The sequence below is a fragment of the Grampus griseus genome (genome assembly GCF_964374135.1).
Source record: "Grampus griseus genome assembly, chromosome: 2".
In the NCBI taxonomy this organism is placed as follows: Eukaryota; Metazoa; Chordata; class Mammalia; order Artiodactyla; family Delphinidae; genus Grampus; species Grampus griseus.
Genome location: NC_139018.1, coordinates 169810147 through 169827322, shown reverse-complemented (window position 1 = coordinate 169827322; position 17176 = coordinate 169810147). Strand labels below are relative to the sequence as shown.

Genomic DNA, 17176 nt, shown 5'->3' with positions numbered 1-17176 from the left:
ATCAGCCAAAATCCTAAAGTAAATTTGCTCAGCACTAAAGTAAAGCAAAATTTAAAAACAACAACAACAAAAAACGATTCTTATCCATAGCATGGAAGATTCTATTTCAGACCACTGCAGGAGAGCTACTAGGTAAGAAATTACTTTTGATGATTGGTCAGCTGCATACTATAACTTGCATCATGAATTTATTTCATCATTCTGTTTGTATATGTACACACACACATACACATGCAATGAATTAATGGATGGATAAAAACAATGTAGATACAAAGTAGAAACTGTTTTGTCCTTTTTCTTTTGGACTTGTAGTCTTTGCCCCTACCATGCCCCGTAACTATTTTAATTGGCAGATTTCTTTTTGGTCTAAATTTTCTCACAAACCACAAAGTAGCTTAACTAACCCCCTGTCATTTCCCACATGGCTACTCGCCTTGAAACACTACTTCTAGCAGCTTAAGGTATGTGCCTCAGGTCACATAGCCTTAAAAATATTCAACAGAGCAGCCTGCACAGCCCTGGAGCACTCTCATCCACAGCCTCGTGGGAAACAGCACCAAAAGTGCTCCAGTGATGTTTGATTTGGATGGAGTGTTCATGGTTTCGAAGGATTCCTATCTAAATGTAATGTCTTTGGGAAAATAGTCGCATTGGTTTTCAACCTTTTAAAAACACATGTTACTTTCCTCTCCAACTTTATTTTGATAAATTTTAAAGCAGGGCTTCCCTGGTGGCGCAGTGGTTGAGAGTCCACCTGCCGATGCAGGGGACACGGGTTCGTGCCCCGGTCCGGGAGGATCCCACATGCCGCGGAGCGGCTGGGCCCGTGAGCCATGGCCGCTGAGCCTGCGCGTCTGGAGCCTGTGCTCCGCAACGGGAGAGGCCACGACAGTGAGAGGCCCGCATGCCGCAAAAAAAAAAAAAAAAAAAAAAATTTAAAACAGTAAATTTGTTAGACTAGTACAAAGAACACCATGTACTCTTTTATTTTAAATTGAAGTGTAGTTGATGTACAATGTTATATGTTACAGTTGTACAATGTAGTGATTCAGTTTTTAAAGGTTGTATTCCATTTATAGCTACTATAAAATATTGGCTCTATTCCGTGTGTTGTACCATATATCCTTGTAGCTCATTTTAAATCTAAGAGTTTGTAGCTCTTAGTCCCATGCCCTTATTTGCCCCTCCCCCTTCCCTCTCCTCACTGATAACCACTAGTTTATTCTCTATATCTGTGAGTTTTGTTATATTCACTAGTTTGTTGTATTTTTTAGATTCTACATATATCATACAGTATTTGTCTTTCTCTGTCTGACTTATTTCACTTAGCATAATACCCTACAAGTCCATCCATGTTGTTGCAGATGGCAAAATTTTATTCTTTTTTATGGCTGAGTAGTAGTTCATTGTATATATTTTTATGAACCACATTTTCTTTATTCATTCATTTGTTGATGGACACTTAAGTTGATTCCATATCTTGGCAGTTGTAAATAATGCTACTATGAACATTGGGGTGCATGTATCTTTTCAAATTAGTGTTTTTTTTTTTTTTTCTGGATATATACCCGGTGTGGAATCACTGGGCCATACAAACACCACGTCTTCTTCCTCTGGCTTCCTGTGTGTTAACACCATCACGTCTGCTCCCTGACGTACTCTGTGTCTGTCTCTGTGTAACTAGCACCCCCACCCCCCAATCCACTTGAGAGTCGGTTGCAGATGCCATGACACTTTGCCGTAAACAAGGACGTTCTCCTGCACGACCACAGTACAGTTCCCACACTCAGGAAGTTTAGCATTGATACGACCCTACTGGATGTGATGGAGTCCATATTCAAATTTCCCTAGTTGTCCCAATCATGTCCTTTATGGCTTGTGGAGGGAAGAGCAGGGCCTCCTGTTCTTAATACAGTCATCCAGGATTTTATTAAGAATCATCTTTTGCATTTGCTCAGGCCTCTTCAGTTTCTTTTCATGTAGATCAAGTCTCAAACCTTTTGCTTTTCTTTCATCACACTGACATATTTGAAGAGTTCAGGTCAGTTGTTTTGTGGAACATTCCTCAATTTGGGCTTACCTGTTTCCTCATGTCTATATATATATTTTTTTTTTCATGTCTGAAAACTCATCTACATTTGTTTTTGAGGCCCTGCCTACAAACAGATTTGTTGAAAATATTAAACTGCTTTACTATATTTTTAAAATCTTTTTTAGGCAGAGGAATATTTTCAGTGGAATAAGTTACCCTGTGGCGTTACCTCCAAAAATAGAATTCCACTCCACACAATCAGCATTAAGCCATCCACTATGTGGTTTGGAGAAAGAGCCAGAAAAACCAATGTCATTGTGAGGTAAGCAAGCAGTGTCTTTCAAGAGAAACCTTGCCTTGAGGTAAATCGATAGTTGAAATGCAATCTAGCCTAAGCCTAAGAAGAGGATATATTATAATTTTGGAAAATAACTTCTGAAATTTAAACTCTATTTAAACTAAAGAGATGTGGCTTTCAAAGCTGTCTATTGACTAATACCATTAGCCAGTATTTCCTGGGGTCTACTTGAGTTAGACAGATGAGAGGGTTAGAGACAGGGCCTCTTGCCTGGCAGAGAGTTAGGAACTGACGTTGTATGAAGTAGAAGCCTTTGGTGGAGTAGAGGAGTCCCATACTGATCACCACGTTTTAGCAAATTTCCTTAACGTTGGCCATTCAGAATGTCTACAAAAATTTACATTTCTGGAAAGAGTTCCCCCTTGTCCCAGGAAGAAATTCTTTTTGGTAAGGTGATTTCATACTGCAGGAGCCTGAATAAGAAGACTTGAAATTTAGAACTTAGCTTAGTTTTGATAAGTGACCTTTAATTTTGTGTTTTCATCTCACTTTAGGACTGGAGCGAGTTCGTACAGAGCCTGCTTTTCTTTTCACTCCTCCTACAGTGAGGTAAGAGGACCTCATATACTCCCCTTTGTGGCTTCTGCGGGCATCTCTTTTTCTACCGCTTAAGACAGGTTGTGGCTTTTCCTAAAGAAATTTAGGGAAGACATCTCAGTGGATGAGCTGTGTTACTAAGTCTAAAGGAAATTGCTATCATCACTTGTTTTCAGCCTAAACATTGAAGAAAACATATGATTAAGGTTTTCTTTCCAACTTGCTTTCTAAATGTATTTTAAATTCCCCACTTCAGTTCTGTTCATGTGTCATAAAAAATCATAAATCTGACTGTTTAGCACTTGGAACTGTATTCAGTGTCTTGTGATGACCTATAATGGAAAAGAATCTGAAGCTGTACACCTGAAACTAACACAATATTGTAAATCAACTATAGTTTAATAAACAAAATTAAAAAGCAAACAAGCAAAACATAAAAAGCTTCCCCAAGGAAGTAATAGTTAAGAAGATAAAAGAAGATACTCCAACATTATACAAGCCAGGGAATATAGCCAGTATTCTATAATAACTATATGTGGAGTATAACCTTTCAAAGTTGTAAATCACTGCATTGTGTACCTGTAACTTACATATAATATTGTACATCAACTATACTTCAGTAAGAAAAAAAGAAGATTGAAAAAAAAAGAATCGTAAATCTTATTTGAAGGAGTACTACAGATAAAATCTCATTATTGGTAGCCTTAGGGTACTGTGCAGATTCTCGGCCTCTTCCAAAATTTGATTGTACTGAAAAGCCGTTTAAAAAATTGTCCTGAATATTCAGCAATGAGGAAGAACAAAGGTGACTGAGGTGTAGACCCTGTCCTTAGGACGTAGTATAGTAGAATTATTCAGTTGAAGAGGGCTTACAATGGTATTGTTATGGTACTTTTTTTTTGGCTGTGCCACACGAAATGCGGGATCTTAGTTCCCCGACCAGGGACCGAACCCGTGACCCCTGCAGTGGAAGCTGAGAGTCCTAACCACTGGACCGCCAGGAAAGTCCCCGTTATGGTACTTTTTATATAGGAAATTGACATACTAGAATGGGAACCTGACATATGTAATTTATTTGCAGAATCCTCATGCATTTCCAAAGTAAATGCTAGCATCTTACAAGTGCAGGGATTCAGTAATTTCATATATTGGAGAAAAAGCAATATAAAAGCTGGCTTTTTATGACACTTTAAGTCATACATAATTTTAGTTTTGCCCTTTCTGCACTTAACGCATTTCCCTGATAGTGATTATTTTTGTATTGGGGGTACATGGATATAGCTCTGCAGCAGTGAGCATGGGCATGGTGATGATTTGAACAGGTGGATTCTTGCAGAGCTCCAGGTAGCAGCATTTTTTTAAAATTTTTTATTGAAGTATGGTTGGTTTACAATGTTGTTAGTTTCTAGTGTACAGTAAAGTGACTCAGTTATTTATATATATAAATATATATATTTATCTACATTCTTTTTCAGATTCTTTTCCCTTATAGGTTATTACAAAATATTGAATATAGTTCCCTGTGCCATACAGTAGGTCCTTGTTGTTTATCTATTTTATATATAGTAGTGTGTGTATCTGTTAATCCCAAACTCCTAACTTATCCCTCCCCTGCCCCCTTTCCCCTTTGGTAACCATAAGTTTGTTTTCTATGTCTGTAAATAAGTTCATTTGTATCACTTTTTAGATTTCACATATAAGTGATATAATACTTGGCTTTTTCTGACTTTCTTCACTTAGTATGATAATCTCTGGGTCCGCCCATGTTGCTGCAAATGGCATTATTTCATTCTTCTTTATGGCTGAGTAATATCCCATTGTATATATGTACCACATCTTCTTTATCCATTCGTCTGTCGATGGACACTTAGGTTGCTTCCATGTCTTGGCGATTGTAAATTGTGCTGCTATGAACATTGGGGTCAGGTAGCAGCATTCTTTTCAAGTCAGCCAGAAAACTGTAAATGATTATTTGGTATCAAAGTATCCCAGTGACATCTCTCTTCAATAGCTGGGTTTAGCTTCCAGGTGCAAATGGATTATTTGAGAGTAGCCTGGAAGTAATTCATCTGGATGGTATAATTTAGTTAACGTTTTCTTTATCAGTTTATCCTGACTTTTAGGTTGTTGTCAAAGCCCCTTCCTGGTGATCTGTCCTGGGCTAGGCATCTGGCCCAGCATCACTGTTGCTCAACCTTCCTCTTACCCCTCAGCATCCTTTTCTGTCTCAGTCACAGGGAGGGCTTCTAATTGGGGAAAACTTTTCAGTCAAAACTGCTCTTATTTCTCTTCTTCAGTATAGTTAGCAGCCAAGTTGGGAAGCACAGCCTTCCTGGGATTCCATAAAGTTAGCTCCCAATGGGGAGGCATCTCCCTGCTGCTTGGGTAGAGGGGTGGAGCGGCTGACCTGCTTCCTCTCTTCCCTCTCTCCTCGGATGACAGCAGTTATCCTGCTTGTGGCGGGGTTACCCTGAGCTCTGGTTACTCATCTTCTCTCACTGTGTCCAGTGAGAAGAGAGAGGCTTTCCGGAAAACTGGTTTAATTAATACGCCTATATCCTGTGTATAGAACACGCTGAACTATATTTAAAAATGTAAATAGTAGGGGGCATTCCCCAGCGGTCCAGTAGTTAGAACTCTGCGCATCCACTGCAGGGGGCACGGGTTCCATCCCTGGTCAGGGAAGGAAGATCCCGCATGCCGCGTGGCGAGACCCAAAAAAAAAAGGAAAACAAATGTGAATAGATTTAAAGATCATTTCCTTTTTTTTTTTCCCCCAAGTACGGTTGATCCTCATTATTTGCGGATTCCTCATTTACAAATCTGCCTGCTCACTGACATTTGTTTGAATCCCCACATCAGCGCGAGTGGCGCTCTGTGGTCATTTGCAGACCTGCACAGCAGGGCCGCAAAAGATTTGAGTCGCCCGACACGCACATTCCCGACTCAGGTCGCACATGGTGGCCTCCTGCCTTCTTGTTTCAGCTCCCGGGCTGTAAACGAGTGTCCTCTTTGCCGTCTCTTACTGCTGCGTTTTCCATATTTGTGTGCTTTTTGGGGTGATTTTGCCGTTTGAAACAGCCTCCAAGTGTAGCGCTGAAGTGCTCTCAAGTGTTCCTAAGCTCCAGGAAGGCCGAGATGTGCCCTGCTGAGGCGGTGCCTGTGTCCGATAAGTTCTCTTCAGGCGTGAGCTGCAGCGCCAGTGGCTATGAGCTCAGCGTTCATGGATCAACAGTATATTCTACGGACGATATCTTTAAAGAGAAGCACACATGAAAGAAGGTTGTGTACTTGATCGGTTGACAAAGCGCTGTGACTGGAGGTTCAGGGAAACACTGTATTTATTTCCGCCAGGAACAGTGGTCTACTGTCTGCAGTGGCTTATGGAGTGGAACTACTGCACAGAACCAGAACGGACTGTGTTAATGGGTAGTTTTAAGGCAGGCATCTGAAGAAAGGGCATCGGTGTGGACCAGTGGGAGAGGATGCCCTCTCCTGGGTACCTCTTGTCTCCTTGTGGCCACTTCATCTCTGAGTAGATAGGGGCCATTTCTGGTGTGGGTCTGACCAGACTCTCTTCATTCTTATTCCCTTCAAAAGCCTCGGATTTCTACCAGCCTCGACTCTGGATTGATTATGCAAATCATATAGGTTGTGGGCAAGGTAAATAATGGCTTCTTTTTGCATGCCTACTCTGAAAGTACAAAGGAAATTGTTTATGAGAAGTATCCAAAGAATGTATCTGTTCCTGTCTTTCCCCTTTGTCTTAAGGTTCCCATTTTATTTGAATATAGAGTTATTAATAATTCCTGGGTTCCCTACCTCTTTTGACTTGGTGCTTTATTTGAAAAAGTTGGGTGCTAATAACTACTTTGTATCTCTGTCTCCCCATTTGCAGAAGGGAATAAAAATCTTTGTGTTGTCATTACCAACTTTGTAATAGACAGTTTTATTGAATGTTCAACTATGTGCCAGGTACCAGGGCTAAGCACTTTACCCACATTATCTCATTTATACTTTTAGATGAAGACTCTAAGACTCAGAGACGTTAGGTAACTTAACCGAGACCACAAGCTCACCAAGATCTAATAAGTGGCAAAGCAGAAGCTCTTCTGGGTTGTTAGAGGTGTTTTGAGGAATAGTGACAGAAGCCCTCCTGTTTAGCATTCTGAGCTTTGCAGAAAATCAAGATATTCACATTTTGGCATGTCCTTGTTTAGATTAGAGTAAACCCTGAGAACAAATCAAGCAATCTCAAAGATGTGGTTCCCCTTGGTATTGCTAACGATTATGTCGGAGGAAAGAAATGCAATTCTAAGACCTTGTTTCCTTGTGCGTCTTAAATACTCAGATGAATTCTCACTTCCTTGAAGGGGATTGGTTAACTACGGGTGAGTGACCCTAGATAAGGGAACTAATGTCATCTGAAGAAACGGAGGCTCTGCATCCCATTCATCAGTGATCCTCACTCCTTACTGGAGAACAGAATCACCTGAAGAACGTCCAAACCTACTGACCTCCAGGCCCCATCATAGCTCAGTTAGGGGACTTTTGGGGTTGGGTCTGTCTTCTCCTAGGAGGTCCCCAGGTGCTCCCCACGTGCAGCTAGCATTGGGACCACAGTCTTGAGAGACTTCTACTTCTCTTTCCCCGCATCCCTTTATCTGCTGCTCTAACGCCGGGGCTCTTCGCCGTAGAGATAACTGATGCATTTTATTTTCCTTCTTCCAGATTAAAGATTTCTTGAGCTACATCTATCCTGTGAATGTATATCCAAATGTCATTCCGTTAGGCACAACTATGGGTAAAGTTCAAGAAATGTGAGTAGTTACTACTTGTGGGACTTGTGTTTTTGGGCGGGATGGATCCAGAGAATAGTTTTGGGCCGGAAACCAGGGGCAAGGATGTAAAATGGGTGTGGCTGTAAATATGGTACTGGTTGGGAGTATATGGGCTTTCCTCACGTGAGTGTGTTAACATAAAATCCTAAACGCTTCTGGGAATCTGGCATAAGGAAGCCGTTGCAATACTGAATTCCCTGAATGCCAGAACGTGTTCCTCTATTGCTTAATAGGTTATTAGAATAGGACCTGCTTTTCTGCAGCATAAGAACAAAGATAAAAGTTTTGCTTTCCCCCCAATCCTACAATTAGATGAATATCTAGCAGGTTGTTTTAAGTGCTTGTATTTACCACTTTATTATACTGAATTTTTTTAAAAATAAATTTATTTGTTTATCTTTGTGGTACGCGGGCCTCTCACTGTTGTGGCCTTTCCCGTTGCGGAGCATAGGCTCCGGACACGCAGGCTCAGCGGCCATGGCTCATGGGCCCAGCCACTCCGCGGCATGTGGGATCTTCCCAGACTGGGGCACGAACCCATGTCCCCTGCATCAGCAGGCGGACTCTCAACCACTGCGCCACCAGGGAAGCCCCTAATTTTATTTTATTTATTTTTGGCTGCGTTGGGTGTTCGTTGCTGCACGCGCGCAGGCTTTCTCTAGTTGCGGCAAGAGGGAGCTACTCTGTCGCTGGGTGTGGGCTTCTCATTGTGGTGGCTTCTTTTTTGCGGAGCACAGGCTGTAGGCGCGCGGGCTTCAGTTGTGGCACGCAGGCTCAGTAGTTGTGGCTCACAGGCTCTAGAGCGCAGGCTCAGTAGTTGTGGCACACAGGCTTAGTTGCTCCGCAGCATGTGGGATCTTCCCGGACCAGGGCTCGTACCGTGCCCCCTGCATTGGCAGGCGGATTCTTAACCACTGTGCCACCAGGGAAGTCCCTGAAGTAATTTTTAATTATTAAACAATGCTTTTCAGTTTTGAAAAGTAGTGGTATGGTTTCCCCCATAGTTAGGTTTTTATAATCTCTAAAAGTGATGCTTACATTCCAGCAACTTCCCAACAGGAAAAATAAAATATTCGTATTCATTTCAGCTTAAAGCCTTTATGCCGATCTTCCCAAAGTACTGAGCCAAAGTATAAACCACTTGGAAAATTGAAGAGAGCAAGAACAATCCACCTAGACTCAGGTAAGAAGAATGACCTGGAGTCCCAGGTGTGGGTTTCCCTGCAAGACCGCTTTTCAGGGTGCTCTGGTCTGTGAAAGCTGTCTTTTTTACTTTCTTCATGATGTCTTTGGAAGTATAAAATTTTAAATTTTTGATGAAGTCCAATTTAATTTCTTTTATAGCTTGTGCTTTTTTTGCTTTTGGTGTCATATCTAAGAAACTCTTGCTTAACCCAAGGTAATGAGGATTTACTCTCATATTTTATCATTTCTGGGTAGTTTTGACTTTTTTCCTTATTATATAGGGTATTTTCCCACCTTTCTACACGTCTGTGGTAATTTTTTGAATGCCGTGACTATATAATGGTATATTTAATCTGTCGTACATGTTAGGTTATTTTGAACTTTTCACTTTTATAAATATTGTGATGAGCGACATTATGTGTAAGTCTGTTTCACAGCTTTCATTATTGGGTTAAATTGTAGAAATTATGGTGCCTGACACATACATATTGCCCAATTGTTTTCCAGTAGATTATACCAGTTTATACAGACATCAGCAGTACACGATGGTGGAAAGTACCTATGAATTATGACATTTGTCTTTTTTTATTAGGTTTAGGTGTGTTATCAGTTTGTGTAAATGTTAAGGATTTCAACACTTTATTGTGTTTTCTGTTATATGCCTTCCCATTTTCATAGAGAGAAATTTCAAAATTTTATATTGTCATAACAGAAAGAATACATAATGTCAGAATAAACTTCTAATAGTATAGAAACTTTACTTTTTTTTCCAGATACATACAGGTGAGTTAATGTGAGAATGTTTTGACAGATTATTTTTACAGTTGAAACATACCACGATACTGGTATAGTCACTGATCCAGAAGAACATGAAACTGTCCAACTTAGAGGTGATACAAAAAAGTTCCACAGAAAGGTAACTGGCACATTAGTGGAGGAGCTATAACAAATTAATCCGTGGCTCAAAATGAAGCCATAATTTGGAGACCAGGGTGACTCCGAGTATAGACCCTAGACATCTTAGTCACCTTAAGTCCTTTAGAAAAGAAGATAAATAGCTGTTTGTTTAAACAACTGTAGTTGTAATACAGAACACTGGACTTCGGTCTCCTGACTGCGCACTGTCACACATCTTCTCTGGGCCTCCCTCCTCACTGGTAAAATGGGAGCTGGATGATGGTTTCTATTCCCCCTCCGCCTCCCTTTAAAAGCAGCTTTTAAAAATGCAGTTTTAAGCTGCATCCTTTATCAGTGGGAAAATAGTTAACTTATAATTACCTGCTTCTTAACAGGAGGTTCTGCACTAGAACATAAGCTGCCCTCTACAGTAAGTAGCCTCATGAGCATTTTATTTCCTTCTTCGAGGTTAGGTTAGGTGCCATTAGGGCGCAGGAAAGTATCTGTCTTCCCCCCAGTTCCGTGCCATGTCATTTTAATTTATGTAAATTTCATCCTCCACGTAAGGTCCTCATTTTCAGAATGTAAGTGGACGGGGCTCACTCCAGGCTAGTGCAGCATGCTTAAGACAGTAAAATGACACTAGATGTGGCTTATTCAGTGTCTTGGTTAAAGCTGACTCGATCTGTGTGTCCCCCCAGTGTCTCTCATGGCCTGTGCTCTTGGCATAGGGCTGCATAACAATCACCAGAGACTGGGTGGCTACTTCTCACAGTTCTGGCGGCTGTTGGGATGTCCAAGCCCAAGGTGCTGGCAGATGTGGTTCCTGGTAGGGGCCCACTTCCTGGCTCTCAGCCACCTTCTCACTGTGCACTCAGATGGCCTTTCCTCTGTTCATGGGCATGGAGAAGGTGAGAAATCTGCTTCCTCTTCTCATAGGGACACTAAAATCCCATCACACGGGTCCCCCCCTCATGAGCTAATTATTGTCTAAAGGCCCCACCTTCACATACCACCATCACACTGTAGTCAGAAATTCAAATTATGAATTTTGGGAGGACACAGACATTCAGCCTATATAACATGCATAAAGTAGATATCAGAAAATGTTCACAGAAGGAAAATGTTAGGAAAAAATTGTCTCTGTTAGGTCAATCAGCCAGCTCCTTGAGCATCTACTATCTGCAGAGCACAGCGAGTTTGCAAACGTATCTCTTAGTCTGGGTGGTTCAAAAACCTAGCTGATGTACAGAATTGGCTGTAGAACTTAACTTTAAAAGTAAATTATTCGGTCCTACTTTCAGGGACTCAGTAGGTGTGAAATGAAATGTAGAAAGCTGTTTTATTTAAAAAGCTCTCCAGAGGAGAACCACTGATTAAGGCTCTGTGGCCTTATTTGGGGAGCACAGATCTTTAGTCTCAACGCACAGTCTGGCTTTATGACAAGTTGAAGGCTGGTAGATAAATTGTTCAGAATAGCCCAAGAATACAGGGCCTTTTAACTTCTCTTGGAAGAAGAGTGAACACCCACTAATTGCAATTCCATGAATTAAAAAATATAGCTAAGAGCTACAAATTGGATTTTTAATTAGAAGCACAAATTGGTTCCTTTTGCATTGTGTTACCTACACACCTGTTCTGTTTATCCCACAGAGGAGGACGATGACAGTGACCTCTTTGATGATCCTCTGCCAGTACCTTTAAGGCACAAGATTCCAAACCAGCAAACTCTTCACCCTGAGGTATTTCCCACAACTGCGATATCACAAAACCAGCCTGAAAAACAGAGAGAAAGCACAGGATGCTTCAGAGCAGAGAGTATGCCAACTTTTCTTTGGGCAGACTTTATAGATTGTGAGGAATCCAACAGTGAAAGTGAAGAATCAGAAATCCCAGCTTCAGCTCAAGGAGACATGGGTCCTGTCCCACAGCTCCAGAAGAAGGCTGACGGGGAAGTACCACAGTGGGAAGTGTTCTTTAAAAGAAGTGCTGACCTCACTGATGATGACTGTTTGGAAAACCTCCTGTCCTCCACAGAGGCAGGGGGCTCTCAGTCTCCGAAGCTTTTCAGTGACTCCTCTGATGGGGAATCAACTCACATCTCTTCCCAGACGTCTTCCCAGTCAACACACATATCAGAACAAGGAAGTCAAGGCTGGGACAGCCAGTCTGACACTGTTCTGTTATCTTCCCAAGAGAGAAATGGGGGTATGACCTCCTCGAGCAGACGCGTCTATAAGCCAGGAATCAACAATACTCTTGCCCCTCAGATCGAACAAAATGTACTTTGCCCAAAGGACACATATTCTGATTTGAAAAGCAGAGATCAAGATGTAAGTATAGCCTCTAGTGTTGGAGAAACAACTACTCTAAGCAGCGGGAAGCACATGCCTCAGGAGAAAAGGCCACTAAACCTTAGCAGCAGCGCAGATTCACAGAGCTCCTCTGATTTTGAAATTCCCGCCACTCCAGAAGCCGAGCTACCTACACGAGAGCATTTACAGTATTTCTATGAGAAGCTGGCAACAGGGGAGAGGATAGTAGTTGAAAAAAGAAAACGCTCACTTCATTCTAGAGCAACCACTAAAAAACCTATACCAAGAGATAACAGTCAAAATCCTAACAGATAAATTAAAATGGAATACTTAAAAATGTTCCTATAACCTAAAAGGTGGCAGTAAAGGGGAAACGGAGGACCAAAAAATAGAGAGAAAACACAGGAAACAAGATATGGGAGAACTAAATCCAAACCTATCAATAATTACATCAAAACAGGAAAAACCATAAACCAACTATATACTGTCTATAGGAAGCTGACTTCAAAAGACTTGGGTAGGTTTACCAGTGAAAGGATGGAAACCTTTACCATGTAAACATTACTTAAAAGGAAGATGGAGTGGCTATGTTACTAGTGATAAAGCATCCAGTTCACTGAGACAGAAGCCTAAAAGTACCGTACAACTTTGGACTATACAAAGCAAAAACAACTGAAAGGAGAAAGACACACTAATGCACAATTACAGCTGTAACAATTAGTCTACAGACTATCAGCAAGGATACAGAAGAACTGAACAGCACCGTCAACCAACTGGATTTAACTGACACTACGAACACTTCACTTCATCCAACAGCAGAAGACACGCTTCTCAAGTTTACAAAGGACGACGTTCACCAAGACAGACCATATCCTGGGTTGTAAAAATACTTCAGATTTAAAGAATAAACTTGGATCTATTACCATAAACTGATGGCGATAGAAGAAAGTCAGCCCCTTACCTATCTCAGGTGTTCCATCACTTAAGAGTATTGATGTGAATACCGTGGTAAAATCAAAACCTAAAAGAAAATACTTACTTAAAAGGCATTCAGCTTCCTTAAAGTCCATCGATAGGTTATGTTTTTGCATAGTTATGTATGTGGATTTAATAAAGTTATTAGCAAATATTCATAAACCCTTTGGTTTGCTGATATTTCATAGATTAAGAAAGCAAAAGCAGAGATTTCACTTCAAACAAGTTTAAGCAGAGTCTCTAAAAAACAATTTTCGGATCAATTAAACAATGAAATGCAGTATCACCATGCTACATTGTAATTAAACCAAAAATCAGTACTGGAGCCACAAAACTAATTAAGGTTGCAAGACTTAGAGTCAGCGGGAAAGGAAGATAAACTGGGTGTTCAGGGGAACCAACGTCAAGTGGACCCAGGAAGCCAGCCCTCTCACTTGTCCAGAAGGGAATTTTCCATTCCCAAATATTGGCAGAAGGATAAATTAGCCCTTGTCCATTGACATGGGAGAAAAACTGGACAGTGGCGACTACACTTCAAATTTCGGCTAAGAAACTGGCACCAGAGAGGGGTGAGGGGAAGGAACCGACACGATTATTAAGGGTCAGGGCTGAGAGTAAGGGTGCAACTCCTTTCTGACTGTTCTCTGAGGAATATGTTGGATCACAATTTATAGCACGTGTCTCTGCCCTAAATTACTCAACAGTAAGTTTTATTAATATGTACACCAACACAGACTGGTCTGAGCATAGTAAGGTAGCTGAGGGCAGAGGTGTGTAAGCAAGCATGTGAAGTTTAAAGGGAACACTGACCCCTTTCTCTCTAGCTCAGATGCTACCCTGAGCTTCTGATGAAATACACTCTACAGACTCAGTATGATTGGGGCAGGATTATATATTACTCCATTTTGCCCAGCTCCCCGATGAATACCATTACCTAAATTCAAGGTGATGAATATATAAGTCACTGGAGAGAACCGGTAGGGACTGCACAACGTTCAATACTCATAACTACAACAGGCCTGTTACAGGAACCCAGAGACTTCATTTTTAATCTTAGGCTCTAAAAACTAGTTACACTTCATAATTACACATCACATAATCAAATGTTACTACTACATACATTTGTATATATTCACTGACATTTAAGACTTCATTTTAATAGTATAGCTTATGATCCAAGGTGGGTGTTTAAAACATGCCTGTAAACATTCTTCTGAATATATTCTTAGCATTTTATAATCTCACCATGAATTTAATATTCCATACTGCCACATTTTCATTGTTGCTTCATAGGCAAGCCTGGCATAATAAACGCTGGCTGAACGAATTTAAGCGCTAAGCACTAGAACAGACGTCGATCAAAAAACTTGTAGTGACCACCAAATATTTTAAAGTACAGGTTTATAGTACAGAGTAATTACAGCTAATTCTTATATATGGTACTTACTCTGTGACAATGCTCGATTCTCTTACACACTCTCTCCTCCTCACAACCGCCCTTTGAGGTAGGTACACTTACTATCCCCACTCACAGATGAGGAGGTGAAGGCACAGGGAGGTCAGTCCGTGTAGTTCGTAAGGGGTGAAGCCACGACTCAAACAAGGCACTTCAGGCCCCCAAGTCCATGCTCTTAACCACTCTGCACTAATGCCTCTCAAAAAGAGCATAGAAGTGGGCAGGGTTAATTACAGTGGCTACTTGATTTTTACTTCAAGAACTGTGACGTATGAAGAAGTGAAAAACAAGTTTCAAGATACCAAGATACGTCACAAAGGAAACCCAGTGGCTAGCTACATTTGCCTTAGAGAGGAATCCAGGACTTGGAAGTTTGTTTAAACTAACAAACAGTAGAAATGGATTTTTTAAAACAGTCTGCCTGAAGTTGGTCAAATATTTTAAAAGTAGTCAAGTTTAGTTTATGATCCTGGGGATGTTAACGTTCCCTAGCCGGTCTAAGCCTGTTTTTTCAGTATGCTGCTATAAGGAGGACGGCACCAACCTCACAGACTCATGAGAAGCACAGGAGTACGGATAAAGGGCTTAAGACTTGCTCAGAGATTATTAGCTCTAATTCTAAAATTCCTCTGTACTTCCAGGCAGTACTTAGCACAATATGTTTAAGTACCTGGTGACTAATAGTAATGCTCAAAACTTTTAAAAAGTATCCGTCTACCTTATGCTAAGTGTAAAATTCTACTTTGATATTCAAATGCATGAATCATGACAATAATAGACTTTCTTAAAAGTAACATTTAAAGGAATGGTATATAAACCTTTGGTTAATCTCAATAACAGGTAGTCATGAATACATCAATATTTTTCTGCCCTTTTTGTGGCCTTACTGGAAATGACAGTAAAATATTCAGAAATAAAGCTAAGCCATGATAAATAGAAAGTCAAATGCCAAACTAAATTTATTTTGCTAAAGAGAAACTGTTGAACTATAAGAAAAATAAGTGCAGTCTAGATTTTGTGCATATGTGGGGAAAAAACCCTGAGATTACCAATTGTGTACCACAATCCTCTTCTGGAGATACCGAGAACAACGGTACCGATACAACTTGAACAGTGGATTAATTTACAGTTTAAACTTGATCTAAATATTGCCCTTGAATATTTGCTTTATATTGAGAGAACAAATTCTGACAACTTAGGGAACTAAAGAAGCTAAATGTTGACTTAAAACAGTTAAAGCTCCGAACAGCTTCGTTTAAATAGTTTCTATCATTTTACTGCTTAAGTTCAGCTTTTCAACAACTTAAGGGTAATGCAGGTTTTTAAAAATTTCAAAGGTTCATTACGTTTCTATTAATAAGGACAAGACAAAACGGGTTTACCGAAAACAGTCAACCTCCCTTTGTCCTCCAGCTTTACATTTCTTTAACAGAGAGTAGACAAGATCAAATAACTAGACAGTAAAACATTGACCTTTTAAAAAGAATGGTACAATTACATCTTTGAACCTGTGAGAATTATAATTCAAAGCAAGTTTGGCCTGTAAACCTGTGACGCTTTTTTACCACTGACACCATGTGACTATTTTTTCATAAAGAAAAAAATGGCACTAAAAATATATATTTTTCCTTGACACCTTCGGCAAATTTTGGTGAGCAGACAGAATATACTCTGAGACTCCAAACATGTAAACAATTTACCCTATGTTATGAAAGAGCAAAATCCCGTGATAGCAATATAACAAAGTGTAGCTTCTCCCAAAAAAGAGGTTAAGGATGAAGATGTGAAGTGCTGCTTTCTTAAAGTCAGCTCAGCTTTACCCAAGCTTACTGTAGGTCATTAAAGCCTCGGGCAGGGACCTCTGGCAGAACTTAATTAAGAATACCAAGATTTAGACTTATCTGCTGCATTCGCCTTCATGTTGGACACCGTGATTAGAAGTCCCAGGATCAGAAAGAGATGAAAATATAGTTTTTCTGGACTGAGGTTTCACTACATAGGAAAAAACAAAAACAACAAAAAAACCCCAAACAATGAATATATTCCATTTCAGTCTTCATAGTTCAAGTAATAAATGGTCATAATTCAGACACGCACTTTGGCCAAGCCAAGTTTAGCTTTATCACATTAAAAAAATTCATGTATAAAATAAGTATCAGTTCAAAATATAGATCACTTCTTAAAAAGGGCCTGCAGGCCCTTTATTTATTATAAAAATAATTAAATTTGGTGGAAAGGAAATGTTAAAATTACCTGAAAATTCAGAAAATGTAATGTTAATTATAGTGAGGAACATTATCGTTACATACAGCCGCTCTCAGGGGGCATCTCGTTTTACTGTGGAGGCCAGAGCTACTCAGCATGGACCGCCTACTTCATGTTATCAAGTGCTGCATCCCCCCTGCCTGGCACTCCAAAAAACCCCCCTGGTCCCAACCGCCCCATCCTTTCAAAGAAGCATAACAGCTAGCCATTCTAGAATTTTAGGGAGAACATTTTGGGTATTTTTCTTCTACAGGATTAAAAAATATTTTAGAATTACTGGTTCAGACATCCACCGCTCCTAGTGGTCTAGATTGC

At 40.4% G+C, this 17176-nt stretch overlaps 1 protein-coding gene across 1 annotated transcript in view; it reads left to right on the top strand.

Annotated features, from left to right (window-relative positions):
* DCLRE1C (DNA cross-link repair 1C) overlaps window positions 1-13292 on the top strand; it is a 53539-nt gene extending 40247 nt beyond the window's left edge. The window contains exons 10-14 of the mRNA XM_082649282.1: window positions 2218-2354; window positions 2885-2939; window positions 7659-7747; window positions 8857-8951; window positions 11504-13292. Of these exons, the coding sequence (XP_082505408.1) occupies window positions 2218-2354; window positions 2885-2939; window positions 7659-7747; window positions 8857-8951; window positions 11504-12480 (1353 nt within the window). The 3' untranslated portion in view covers window positions 12481-13292. The remainder of the gene's footprint in view (window positions 1-2217; window positions 2355-2884; window positions 2940-7658; window positions 7748-8856; window positions 8952-11503) is intronic.
* The last annotated feature ends 3884 nt before the right edge of the window (window positions 13293-17176 follow it).